The sequence below is a fragment of the Athene cunicularia genome (assembly GCF_003259725.1).
Source record: "Athene cunicularia isolate RWA chromosome 26 unlocalized genomic scaffold, athCun1 chr26_part1, whole genome shotgun sequence".
Classification (NCBI taxonomy): Eukaryota; Metazoa; Chordata; class Aves; order Strigiformes; family Strigidae; genus Athene; species Athene cunicularia.
Genome location: NW_020799136.1, coordinates 228907 through 243171, shown reverse-complemented (window position 1 = coordinate 243171; position 14265 = coordinate 228907). Strand labels below are relative to the sequence as shown.

The 14265-nt window shown below is 47.2% G+C and overlaps 1 protein-coding gene across 1 annotated transcript in view; it reads left to right on the top strand.

The window, feature by feature from the left end:
- Positions 1-14063: 14063 nt before the first annotated feature.
- LOC113488820 (acidic mammalian chitinase-like) overlaps positions 14064-14265 on the top strand; it is a 9980-nt gene continuing 9778 nt past the window's right edge. Inside the window, exon 1 of the mRNA XM_026864165.1 lies at positions 14064-14149. Within this exon, the coding sequence (XP_026719966.1) occupies positions 14068-14149 (82 nt within the window). The 5' untranslated portion in view covers positions 14064-14067. The remainder of the gene's footprint in view (positions 14150-14265) is intronic.

Below are 14265 nucleotides of genomic sequence, written 5' to 3'. Positions count from 1 at the left end.
TAAACTGAGTCACGGGAAAGCAGAACAACATGCCTGGGGCAGGCCAGCGGTCTATGATGGAGACACTGAGATGTCCCCCCAAAACTTCAATTCCTAACCACCGAGTCATACATCTTTTGTTCGCAGCATCCCCAGCAGCTCCGGTACCAGATGAGCCCAGTCTACGGTGTCAGAACCTGGCAGAGGCACAGCAGCTCTACAGCTAAGATCTCCTGCCTACATTCTAGCTGTAGATTCACCCAGAGAACACTCAGGTCTGGATGTGAAATCTTGTTGGGTAAGCCAAGATTTGAAAGTTAATATTCATGGTTAAAGAGCTGCCCAGAACAGTGTCTTAGATCACCAGCATTTGGGAAATCTGGATCTCAGCATGGAGATGTTATGGCAGTGTAAAACTACAGCCCTGCTACCCATCTCAACACGTGAAGCCAGCTTGAAATCCCTTACTGTCCAGCTCTGCTGCATGTGCTTAGGATCGCGTTCCTTCCAGCTGGCCTGAAAAGCAGCTGAACAAGCACGATAGGGCTGATCCTGCTGCTGGCACCCGTCTGCTCTGGATTTGCGAAAGCAACTCCCTTTTTCTCACTAAGTGCCTCAGTTTCCTGATGCACGTGGAGGTTCACTTCCCATTATAAAAGCACCTGGAGTCTTATAAGCCTGAAAAGGTGCATTTCTAATGAGTGGAAGGAGCTGGGAATGTAGCTGTGAGGGAACCGTCTGCTAGAAAAAGGATGAACGCCGTGAAGGTCTCCCCACAGAAGATGCTGCACAAGAGGGGAAGGGACGGGAAACTTGCCCCCCAGTTTCCCTGTAGCAACAAGCCATACGAAAACACAAGGCCCAAGACTGTTTTCTTATGGTTCCTGCAGAGGGGCCATTCTCAACCCGGGTCATGGACACTCGGTACAGAAATGGCCCAGTGGAGCAGGAAAATATTCCCCTGTGACCCATTACTCCCAGCTGACAGGGCTCCAGGGATCTCCACTCCCTCCTGTGCCTGCAGCTCTCACCATGATAACCATTTCAGATTTGCCTCATATACATGCCCTTGAAATCTGCGGAGGCTGGAAGAATAAACAGACCTTAAAAGGGTCTCAAATTCCTGCCTTTCACTCCCTCATTCTCAAGAGTACTCCTGAGTGAAGCAGCTTTTGCAGAGAGCAGGCAACTGAAGGCCCTCTTTACCATACAAAGCAGCTAATAATAACTCATGCACCCTTCACCCTGCCTGCTCCAGAGCCCAGGAGGGCCCTTGCTTGGCAGCTGTACACATTTGTCTGCCATAAATGGCTGTTTTCCCTCTTTCTAGCAAGGCCACATTGTGCTTAAACTGTTCCGTTCCACCATTAGAAATTCCAGCTCAAAGTTGCCAGCGCTGGAGATCTCATCGCAAGTCTTCTCATGTTTGAAGCTTTTCTTTCCCTCCTGCAAGGGGTGAGCTTTTAACTAAAAAAAAAAAAAAAAAAAAAAAAAAAAAAAGGTTATTGCTGAAAAGAAAACTGAAAACGTGAACTGGCTCTGCAAATCCATGTTAAGGTCTGAAACACGGGAGTCAGCTACAAGAAGCAGAGGAAATACAATAAAGAAAAAAAATCAAAATTCAGGTTTGGATGTTGCCGTGTGTTTTGGGCCTGGGAAAGTGTAGAAGACCCACATCTCAGAAGCTACCCAAAATCATTAAAATCACTGACTTTCCTGGAACCCACTTGGATGGCCACCAGCAGAGCAGAACACGAGGCAGCCGGGTGCTGTAGCACCACACGTTGGTATTCAGCCTTTCCTCACACCCTGCTGTATCCCAGGGCTGCTTCACAGAGCTCTCTCGACTTTATTTTTAGAAAGGGAAGGCTTGAGCTCTGTGCAGACTGGAACATACGCATTAGAAAACATCCCAGATGTACACGTATGTGCTGCTGGCAAGCCAGAGGAGGAGCTGATCCACCCAGAGAGCAAACAGGTGCTCTGTGGGCAGCTCTGCTGACTCCAAGACAAGATCCTTTTGTGCTCATGATGCCCCCTCCTCCAAGCACAGACAGCACACAGCGAGAAGGGCTTTTCCTGGCTAGTGGGGGTGGGCAATGACGCAATTTTTTCCAACCTACCACTTCCAACAGCCTCTGGATCTTAACTCTGTCCTTCCGAGTGCTCAGGTGACTCTTTGCCTTCTGTATGAGGACTGGTGCTGACGCTCAGTTATCGCAGCCAGATACGGGCTCATATTTCTCTGGATGAGGACGGAGTGACTCCAGATTTAGAGCTGAGATGCAGACTAGGATATGGCTTGCCTCAGGCATTTTGTTACTTGAGCAGAGGTCAGTCTTCAGGCAGGGAAGGGACAAGATGGCTTTCAGGAGCCCAGTAAAAGGCTAGGGGAAAGCAGAGAGCTGCCGTTTGTCTCAAAAGAACAGGGTCTAAAGAAGCAACCTCATGTATTTGCAGAACTGCTATATCCTTCCACTACAAACAAAACACTTCAGGGAAGTCAGCACCATTTTGTTGGGAAGTTTTCTCAGAATGAGGCTGGAATTTCTCATCAAGAAGCAAGAGAGGAAGACAACAAGCAAGTGTGCCCCTGCCTAGAGTAACCCACGCTCCTCCGGTGCAGTGACAGCTCTCGAAGTCAAACCCTTCTTCTGGGTCACATCTGAATTTGGGTCACTCACATCCAGAGTCTCAGTTTCAGTCTGCTTCAGAACAGAAAGAAGATACGAAACTCCTTTTTTGCAAGAAAATAAAAAAAAAGAATACTTCTCCAGCCAGCTGTTTCTCAGCTGGAGCAGAACAATAATGTCCACTTCAAAGATGTCACCTAAGACACACCTAAGATGAGTGCTGTAGAGACATGTGAGCAGGTAAATCATTTGAAGAGCCACTTTGGGCCGCTGGGTATGCTAAAAATTGGCCACAATTACTCTGTGGGGTGCTTACCTTACATAATTGTCTTAATTATATGGGGCTGCCTAATTACACTTTATGCAGCTTTAACTATGCAAAGAAAGGCATCACACATGGGATAGAAAAGATACTGACCACATCTTGACCAACGTGAGAAAAACAGAAGTTCTCCTGATGGACCCACTTTGCGTCTTGCTCTATGACCCTGCTGAACAGGTTTCCATCGCTGCTTGATAAGATTAGAGACCTGGGTGTGACCCTCACTTATGGGAACACAGACCTTAAACCAGACGGGAGCGCTGGGAGGCCCCGGGTCAGGCTGGGCTGGGGGGGTAAAGGGACTTTCCAGCTGAGCAGCTCTCCCACAATGGCAGCACTGTAATTGTCCTTCATTTTGGGCTGTTTATGCAAGGGTAGAAAGCTGTTCTCAGATAAACTATCTCCTCCTCACAGCTCTGTAACCTTGGTAGCCTGATTTTTTTTTTTTTTTATTATTATTATTATTTTTTTTAAACTACACCACGTAGGCGCAGAACAGAGCTGTCTTATCTCACAACCACCCACATGAAAGGAGGAACTTTGCAGCGTACAGCCATGTCAGAGCTGTAGGGAAGGCAGAGAAAGCAAAGCCTTGCCAGGCAGGTAGGACGTGTGTGCTGGGGAAAGCTGCCTTGCCATGGATTTTGCGTCTAGCTTGGGGTTTTCCCAGAAGCTGAGGAGCAGTCAGGTGGGGATTTGACTTAAGCCTATCTTAAAGACTTCTTGTAAACTGTCCAAATTTCCAAATATGTGCGCATATATATAACCTGCTCTGAATAACACGCCATTTGAAGCGTGCTCTGTTCCAGGGCTGGTTTGTCCCCCCTTTTTCAGGCACTTGAAAGCCCCCCAACTGAAGCTGGAGGTATGGAGTGGTTCTGCTTTGCTACTTTAGTTCTCTTTCTCCCCAAGCATAGCCTTTTTGAACCCCCAAAAGTGCCCCAGTTCAAGTGCTGCCTTGGGTTATGAAATGCTAAGTTTTGTGGGAGGCCAACGATCGTTTCCATTTCAAAAAGCACAGTGATACAGCTGCATTAGAGAAGTTGGAACGGGGGAGTGCCGTTGGAGAAGAAAATCTAAATATAACTCTGGAAACGCATTCCACTCAAATTAATTATCAGCAGTGAACTAACATTTTTAAAAGAGAAAGGAAAATATTGTGCTGAGCTGAGAAAAAGAGGGAGGTCTGCCAGTCCTGGAGTGTGTTTATCCTGGGTATTGTTTAAGCTCTTAGTGCTAAATTACTGACAGAGCCCAGCTGTTCCTGAATCTCAGCCCTCCTCTCTGCTCAGGCCAATAGACTTTGCTCTAGTCTGCACCCAAAAAAGGACTGTATTTCCCTTCCCGGCCGTGCCTGACGTGGCCTGCTCTGCAGACGTCAGCAGGATCAGCTCCTCAGCAGGAAGCTGGCAAGAGCTTCTTAAAAACATGTGACGTAGGAGCCATCCACGCAGCACGGTTAAACCCTTGGCTTGGAGGGTAGAGCTGAGTGGGGATGTGGAGCAGAGCCACGCTTCCAAAGAAGGAAAGCCCTCATGCTGCTTCCCTTGGTAACAAAAGCGTGGTAACAGCCTCCGGAGCCCGCTGTGTCGCTCCCAGGAGTGTCAGGGTTTGTGGTATTGCGGTGGGCACCGGCAGGTTTTAAAGTTTTTATAGAGATTGGCATGACAACAAAGAGCTTCTGGTGAGAAGCATATTTAGGGTGCCTGGATGCTTAAGAGTGACTGCACCTGGCCTGTAAAGTGAGGAAGGAAAAGAAGAGAGGCACAGAGAGCATCTCAGCTTTGCACAGAGGGGGTGATGTCCCACCTACGGATGCGACAAGGGTGTGTTGGTTTCACTGCGGGTAAAATAAAGGGTCAGCAAAATGAAGGGAAGCCCCTTCGCACAACCCCTCACCGTGTCTGATCAATGAGGAGAAATGATTGTTGTTTCAAGAAGACACATGGCTTCCACTTCCACTTCCTCCTCTACCCCCAAACAAACCTGGCAGCCTTTCAAGGCTCTCTCCGCCCTAGATCAGCCCCAGGAGAGTGCCCATACTGAAAGATATGAATACAAGATTAAACTCAGGACAATGCCCTTACTCCAACTTCCCCGCTCCCACGCCCCACTGAACAGGCCAGCCAGCATGCGAGCGCCGAGCAGAAATGTATTCACACGCTCGAAAGCCAATGCTTCCTTCCCTGCAGCGTGTCCCTGAGTGAAGTAAGTAATTGGTAGTTTCTTTGATGCGTTTCACTTGTGCTGCTTTCAAGTTAGCCACAGTCCTCAGCCTACCTGTGTTTTCTCTCATGTCTGCAATATTCAGAATTATTTGCTGAATCTGCTCTGGGTGACACCAGCCAGCACAGACTGGGCCTTGTGAAATTCAGTCTGTCTTTAGATACGAGCGGGCAGACAGCTGGCTGCACTAGGTGTTTCAGTTCCGGGATTGAAGTACAACTCCTATGTTGTAAGCAAAAGTTGAGAGCGTACCGAGCTGGAAGCAGCGTCCCCTGATGAGGCAGCCAGTCTCCTGTCCCCAGGACACGCAGATTCTCCCACAATCTGCTGACAGCAACACTAAGACCCACAGCTCACTCTCCAAAGAGCAGAAAGCAGGCAGTTTCACCCAGCGAAGCTCGTGGACCAGCCACATGTCCTTGCGACTGGAGCTCAAGCTCTGAGCAGTGAGATAATCAGGCTGACAGCCCTCATCATCGGCGGGGAAAAGTTCTAAAGCAAATGTAGGATTGGAAAGATCTTGGCTGGTGTGCACCGGGGACAGGAGCCTCCTGTAGCCATTAGCTAACAGAAGTGAGTGCTCTTTCAAGGGAGCTGGCAGGGGCCTGTGTGTTTAGTACACCAGCATCTCGTTTCCCACAGGGAGGAGGAGGTGGAGAACCGATCCTCTGCCTCCTAAGCTGGCTCCAAACTAGCTTTATACAACTTGCCAGCCAGCACGGAGGTACCTGTGCTGCTGGTTTGGACCCAGGCTCAGACCACAGTGTGCATGCCCTCGATGTGTGGACACCCTCCATGTGTGGGCACCCTCGATGTGTACACCCTTCAATGAGTGTAGACCCTTGATGTGTCTAGACCCTCGATGTGTGTACACCCTTCAATGTGTGTAGACCCTTGATGTGTGTACACCCTCGATGTGTACACCTTCGATGTGTAGACCCTCGATGTGTACAACCTCAAGTTCGTGCCCTCGATGTGCCTGCCCTGGCTGTGCCTGCCCTGGCTGTGCCTGCCCTCGATTTTGCGTCAGGCCAGCTGGCAGCAAGGATCAGTTTGCAGAGCGTGGATCTGATTGCAGGGGGCGGCCTGGGGGTGGTTCAGGGGTGGTGGCACCCCCCCTATGGCTCCGTACGGGAATTACTGGGAAGGGGCCAGCACCGTGCTTGTGCCACCAAGGTCCCACTGGTCCCCCAAGGCCTCTCCAGTCCCCCCAAAGCCTTGGAGAAGTTCGCTCACAGATCAGAAGATTTCTGCCCAGGTTGCTTGTGCTTCACGTTGGTGCTGAGGCAGCAGAGGAGTCACCATCTCCACCATCTGTGGCCCCTTAAACTCTTTACACCCTTAAAATCGATAATCTGCCAACCCTCACCCTGGACCTTGAGAGATGCTTAAGAAGTTGCCAATGCCCTGGCTTCATTCCTGAGACTCCTTAGTTTTCATGAAGGTTTTTAGTCAAAACTTTACCCCTCTGTTGGCACTAATCGCTGTTGAGGGAACGGGATATATTGGCAAAGGACCTTGTTCTCTGTGCTGCCCCAGAGATGGAAACCTTGAATGGGAAAAAGAACAGAGGTGCTCTGCGAGATAAAACCCCACCCAAGCAAGATTTTGAAACAAAACTGTTCTTTCAAAACAAGGACAGTAACCTTTGAAGTGTGGGGACAAAATAATGTCTCTGCTTAGAATTAAGGACACGTCTCACCCTGTTCAGGAAAGCTGAACGGGGAGGTCAGACTGACTTCTGAGCTATTTTAAGCATTTGAGGTTAAAGGGCATCTAGAGCCGCTGCTTAAGTAGTGAATGTTTTATTTAAAGGCTATTTGGTTGCTAGAACTTCTAGGGCCCCAAATGCTATTGAATTATTTTTAAAGCCTTTATCATGCTAATGTAGCAAGAATGTTCATGGATGTGAGAGGAGCATGTACCCTTTTGGGGGTGCATGACGGTCCGTGTACATTTTTAGACTCATATATTCTTCTTGTTTGATTACAAGGTGGCAGTTAGAGGCTCAGGGTCAGCTACTCCCCTGCACGCTGACACCCGCCTGGGTTGTCTCAGCAACAGTTGCCTCAATAGTCTCTTGTTATGTCTTGTAAATGTTTAATGGGAAGCTTATCTCTCTTACCTATACAGATGGCTCAGGTTATTGAGCTTGTGAACAAGGATTAATTGGAAATGGGCAGATGTTGGCTAACCAGAAAAAGAGCTTAGTAAGTAATTAGATGGGCTGGGATGCTGTTGTGGGGGCAGAGCCTCCGCTGGAGGGTTCAGAGGAAAAAAGGACAAGCCCGAAAGGAAGTTCCTGTAGCCCTGCTCTAAGTTATTGGTAATAACTAGACCTCGTGAACGCCGGATACAAATGCAAGGTGATGGCCCTACGTCAGTGCCCGGCTGCAGCGCTCAGTGATGGATTAGCACCCAATACTCTCAGCTAGTCTCAGCTGGCAATCCAGGGCATCTGGTTCTTTCCTCACAGATAATGGGGATTGTCGGGGCGAGATGGATGGGGAAAACAGGTCATCTTAGATGGAGCAGCCTGATTGAACCAGCCGCTTTGAATCCTGACTGTGAGAAGTTCAAGATCTGCATGCTTGGTGCTGATATATTTCAAAATAATAGATTATAATAGTTTAGGCTCTAATATGCATTTTCAATCAAGTGGATTTTTGAACATTATATGCCTTAATAAATCAAATTTTTAAAGGAAACAAAGCATTCTTCATGTGACATTTCCTGAGCTAAAATCACACCCATGTGCACGTTCACTCACGCATATATAACCTTTTTGCAGTACATTTTACTCACCTGCTCACACCTGCACTTGGGCACAGATATTTCTGTGCAAGTGAGCAATTTGTGGATCTATAGGCTATGCACACACGGCCTCTGTCGAAGGCCTGTTCTCGCTTGCTGACAGACCAGGAAATAATTCTTGGGACTAACATTGGGATGAAAGGATAGGTGGAAGGATCTTGCAGCCCATTCCCAGGCACAGAGAGCACCTTGTTCCCTGGGGTTCACCACCACAGAGAGAGCTGGTGAGTGCATTGCCTCGGCCCTGCTCACCAGGGAATGTTAGTAGGATGCCTGCAGTGCAGAGTCAAGGTTTATTTGAGGAACAGGATGGTCAGAAATCAAGCTTGAATGTTTCACAACATCAGAGAAGCTTGAGATTTGTTTACAGAGGCTAATTATAGCAGTTTAGTGCCAACAGAGAATAAGGAAAGATTAAAGATGTGCTGTAAGAAAAGAATATGGAATGGTTATCAAATTCCTCATAAAAGAACTCTTCTAATTCCTTATAAAATAAACCTGGGGACGAAAGGTGAATAAATTATGACACTCTGTAGAAGTAGCTGGGGAAATGGCTGCAGCATTTCGTAATCAGAGTGAGTCAGAGATGGTATTTCTGGGAATGTACATGCAGAAGGCAAGAATTTCCCCCAGGGAGGCAGGGAATGGTTGGTATCTGAAAATCAGCAGTTCTTTAGTTCCACTCAATGAGCTGTGGAGAGAAGGGAAATCAAATGCCAGAGGAAGATGGCGTGAAGCAGACCAGATCCAGCCTTTGTAACAAGGAGTTAGTACTGGGGAAAGCAGACTTTAAAAATAGAGACCTTTAAACAAATGAACTGGTGTCATAAGAATCAGAGAGATGAATCTCTGCTGGCTGTCCTGTACAGGCAGAGTGCCCTGACAGCCTGTCTGCGCCAAGTCCCTGCCCAGGACTTACATGGGGTGATTATCTTTTGGAGGAGGGCGCCTGGGGAGCTTTAAAGCTCCTAATTTCTTGCCGAGAAGCTGAACGAGAACAGATGCCAGACATTTCCTGCACATGGTGCGCTCCTGGATAGACCATGCTACGCGGCAGGTAGCAGTGCTGGCTCTTCAGCCTGGGCTTCCCACAGGATGGTTCTCATGGCAGCAGCAACATGAGTCTTTCAGCTCTACCAAATGATCTATTTAGAAGAACAGAAAGGGATTCGGACCAGGACAGCTCCCAGATCGCTCTCAAAGCTCTGGGTCGGGCAGCTGAGCAGATGCCAGACCCACGGGCGTTCCAGCTGTCTCCTCTTTGCACAGATACTATTACACCAGCCACCGCCAGCTCTGTGTGCTGCACAGTGAAGGACACGGCCAAGGGTTACGTGACTGGGAGGTAGGAGAGATCCCTTTTCAGGACTCCATTTACAGGCATCAGATTAGAGTGGCAGTAATTTAAGCAAGTATATACATACGCAGCTGGATGCAGAGCCAGATTTTCACATGTTTGGCCACTGACACTGCAGCCATATTTTCTTAATTATCTGTCAAACTCCTGAAGAGAGTGGGACAGTTTTCCAAGAAGGTCAGCACCCCCAAATAGAGCTCAGCTATTAAAAGCAGTTAAGTCATCGAGAGACCAGCAATGTCACCAAAGCTCTTGACAGGAGACCCAGATAAGTCTCTTTAAACATGCTCCATGCATCTCTAATCAAGTTTCAGCTTGCAGAGTCTATTCCTTCCCCTGCCTCCAGCTCAGCTCCAGCATCAGGATATGCAGAACGTTAAAGCTGAGGTAAAGATGTTCCCAGTCATTCCCTTAGGCCCAGGATGACCAGACTCCTGATACCTTTCACCCAGCTTTTGAAAGGAAGAGACTCTACCATTTCCCTGTCTAAAGCAGAAACCAAAGGCAGAACAGGTTATGTCCTAACACCTCCTAGACTGGGCATTGGAAGCAACACAACTCAAAGTAGTAGTCAGTGATTTGTTGCTATTCCTCCCATTTTAAGCCAAGTCAAGCAAGTAAACTTTTGCCAAGGTGGCAAGGTAAGGGCTAAGAAAGAAAACCACCATTGAGTCAAGCTGTCCTGATCATGGCACAAAAGCTCTCTCACTTTTAGCAAAGTGGAAATAAAGGGTTACTTCTTGCTTCAGGCATTTATGTACAAAGAGGTTGTTGATTTTGTTCTGCTTGCTTTTTGCTGCTCCCAAATTGACACAGTACAGTTTGGGCAGGGCCATGGTATAGGCCATTGACATCTGCTGGCATGGGAAGTACATTCTCTTCTACAGGCCCTGGAGCCATGAGCTGAACTCCGGAAGGATCAGGCACTGGGGAGTCTGAAGCTGCTTACTATGTCCAGGATGGAGATGGCTGCATTTAGAAGTAGTTTGCCAGGAATGAGTAGATAAGATTGCTCTGATCTTCCTGATAAAATGCTTATCAAGTCTATAGAGCTTTGAGCAAAACCAGGCAGTTGTTAGGAGAACCTGCTGAACTGCTGTCAGGATGTAACATTTATCACTGGAGTGAATAATCTGGTGTGACTGCTTTGTTTTATGTTTTGCCAGTGTGAAACCCAGGGTTTGCTCCACAGCACAAAAGTGCCCAGTAGAAAGGAAAGGTTTGGAAACCATAAACACATCAGAGAGAGTTCAAAATCTCCTTTTTCTAGCAGATTAATAAGGGACATATGCCAAGACCACACACAATTTAGGCCTGCTTCACCTAAAGCCACTTGAATAAAACTAGTCGTATTGCAGAGTACACACACTACATGGACCCAGGGAAATTAAGTTTCTATCTTTAAACTGACTACTCAAGCCCATTTTCCCCTGCAATAAATATTTTCTATGCTGGTAAGGAAAGGCGTAAGAGACAGAAGGTGAACCTAAACTCTTTGTTAGAGATATAAGCAGGTAACTTAAATATTTGAGACAGCAAACCCCGTAGATTTATCAGTACCCTGCCAAGGCACTGGGATGCTCTTCTATAGGGGATGCAGTTCCTGGGCATATCAACAAAATGACTAATGTCTTAATAGGCATCCTGACATGTTACAGTTTAGGCTGGTTTTGGACAGATGTCTTTAATAGTCCCTCTTTCATTCTAAGATAGTCATGTCTTATGTAGGTTAAACAGCACTAAAGAAATAAACTGAACAAAGTTTACCCTTTATCCTTGTTATTTTTCTATAGCGAGAAAAAAACGTTCCGTTTCTATTTGAAAGTGAAAAAAAAAAAAAAGTCCTGTTAATCTTTGAACTCTATTTGTGTTTAAACAAAGAGCAGCAGCAACTAAAGCTTTCTGGCCTGCAAGCACATTTCTTCTTGGCATGGTATCAGAGCACTGCCAGCAAAGCACCCCATCTGCAAGGCTGGGAAGAGCAAGCAACATTGACACCTACTGTTGGATATTTTAATTGCTGAGAGTACCCAGCCCCAGACTGCAAGATTCTTTCTTGTGAAGCAGGAGGAAGATGCTGAGTTAAAATTCTATGCTAATACTTTTATTTTGCTTTTATTTTGCCTCCTGCAGTTGCTTCAAGGCGAACTTAATCGCAAACCAAGAAGCCGAATGTGCAGGGAAACTTCTTCCTTTAATGCAATTTCTTCCTTCGTTTAATTAATGGGATTAGATGATTTTTGGGGGAGTGTTTTTTATGAGGTTAGCTGATAAAAAGGAAAGAGCTGAAAACTAATGCCTCTCAGAGAATATCAGAAAGCACTACCCAGCCAAGTATGGAGCACAGGTTTGAAAGAAAGGGTTTATCACCTTTTACCATAGCGCCAGATCATATTTAGCACCCTTAAAGTGCTTCACACTAAAAACTTTATCATTATTTTCATCATGCACAATTGTTTTTTTCCAGCCCATTAAAGAGAATCTAAGCACAGGATGAAATGACTCTCGTAAGAGATGAAGGAAAACTTTATCAAGCCGGAAGAAAGAGCTTACTTCTACATCTTCCATCCAAACGCTACCCTTTTCCTCCTCAGAAACTTAGTAAATTAGCTTCGATGGACTTTCCACAATTCTGAATAGCTTCTTATTGTTCATATTAACAATTTGTGAAAAGAGAGAAAAGGGCTCCGGAGTTAAAAAAGTAACCACCATTAAAGAGAACAAAGTCTGACAACATGGAAGGTAGCAATGTCCGTACTTGCCCCTGTGGTAATCTATGTAACTCCAAGAAATATTGCTTCTCCCTGCTGCTCCCAACATGAGCTGTACATATATGCATCTGGGGTAAATTCCCATAGGAAAATTCCCAAGGAATTTCCAAGAACACCACTTCACACTAACTAAAAACACACTGGCAACAGATTGTCTCCGTGGCGGCAATCAGCTGTCTGCCTGCAGTGAGGAACATCAGATCAGCAGCACAAAACAGTCATAGCTCTCCCCAGGATTTTACGGGCAAAATCCCCTAGATTCTCACATCCAAAAAAGAAATCCAGAATGCATTTCAGCATCTTTGCAGCCTCACTTCACATGGAAATCCAAAGCCGGATCTTGCGTGTACCTCGCCAAGGGCCCTTCTACCTAACGTGAACCTCGGCTGCCGTGAGCTGCCCTCAGCACAAACACCCGGATCGGCTCTCAGCTCCCATCTGCCTGTGCCAGGAGACCCAAACCCTGGGCCTCTTCATCCAGAGAAGGGCTGGGACAGGGCTCTCCAAAACACACGGCTCCATCGCATTCACCTTTACATTTCTCCCCGGCTGAGCCTTCCACAGGGACGTGCCCAATCTCCACAGCAAGGGCAGGGAGAACAAACAACCGCTCTAGAGCAACGGCTCGTGTAGACCGAGGGTGGCAGGGCCAGCCTGGCTAAGGCCTTTGGGGAAAACAGCACTTTTTAGGGAGTTTGCTGAGAGTCAGTGGTCAGACACATCTCCCAGGAGATGGCGGCAAGGCTGTGCAAGCGCCGTGCCCGACTGACAAATCTTCATCATCCATCATGTTTCATCCATACACCAGATAAAGAAATCTAAAAAACTTTACCGGCAGGTCAGTGGCTTCAGTGTCAGCACGTGTTATGGACAACTTTGAGGGCTCTTCCAGGCTCTCATTCAACCAAGTCTGAGTGACTTACTGGAAATTCACCTTCACATCATCTTAACAGGAATTAAAGAACAAGTCAGTGCCGAGGAACTGACCAAGTCCACACTGTCTCTTTCTTCACCACTTGCGGTAGCCCCCGGTGTGCAGACAGAATCTTCTGGGTTAAAAACATTATTTTCAGCACGTTTAACTGCCTTTTTAAAAATTCCATTCAAATATGCTGTGATGAAAGACACTACATCCCGAAAGTATCCAGATGAGACAAGCTGATCTAGAATAAAGAGATTTGGGTAATTTCTCCCTATGGATCTTCACAGACACTAAGGCAAGACATGAATGCTTGGAAACACAGAGCTCTCAGTTTGGGAAAAAGATAGCGAGTATGTGTATAACTCCTGTGGAAGGAAACGCGGCCAGAATGATGGTCTGTCCCCGGGCTATCTCTTGTAGAGCTTGACCTCCAAGAAATAATGGTTCTGCCTGATGAAAACTATATATACAAGTGGGACAACGACTCAGTAGAAGTGTCTTGTTTTTCCTTAAACGATGGAACACGAGGAAACCCTCTTCAATTCCCTGAAGAGACAACAAGCTCCGATGGTGTGGTCAAGGGAGGACTGTGACCACAAAGCCCCCTGGATCCCAGATAACCATTTGCCTACAGCAAGTGAGCCCAGTCCCTGTGTCCCACTGCCGTGAGCCCAGTCCCTACTCAGTCCTGCCTCGCCGCCCGCCCCAGCCAAGGAGACCAAACCCTTGCAAACCACCTCTGGTGTGGCAGTGCCTACCCCCGCTGGGCAGGCACAATGACAGCGCAAGGTTGAACACTTCAGCCATCTATCGCTGCCTAATCGCCAGTGTTGACACAACGCCTGTCGCTGTCAACAACATTTCTGAGAATAAAGCCATCTAATCTTGTTCTCCAACTACCTCTCAGCACCACGACATGGCACAGCCTGATAACAGTGGTGTCTCCAGCTGGAGTGTTAAGGCCCATTGTACAGGTATCGTTTTTTGGTGATACAGATATTTACCAAATTTCGTAACATTTGTGGACACATGACTGGCATGAAATGAGAGGAGCGTATAAAAGCGGGAAACGGTCTGCACCAGCTCAGTCCTGGTCAAAGATGGCCAAGCTCACTTTGCTTACCGGTAAGTCCTGCTTCAAACTTGCTTCTCTACCTCCTTGCCCACACGGTGCAGGGGCAGGGGATGGGGTGGTGGTCAGTCTGCTGCTGTTTTCTCCTCAGGGGAGGACTCCTGTCTCT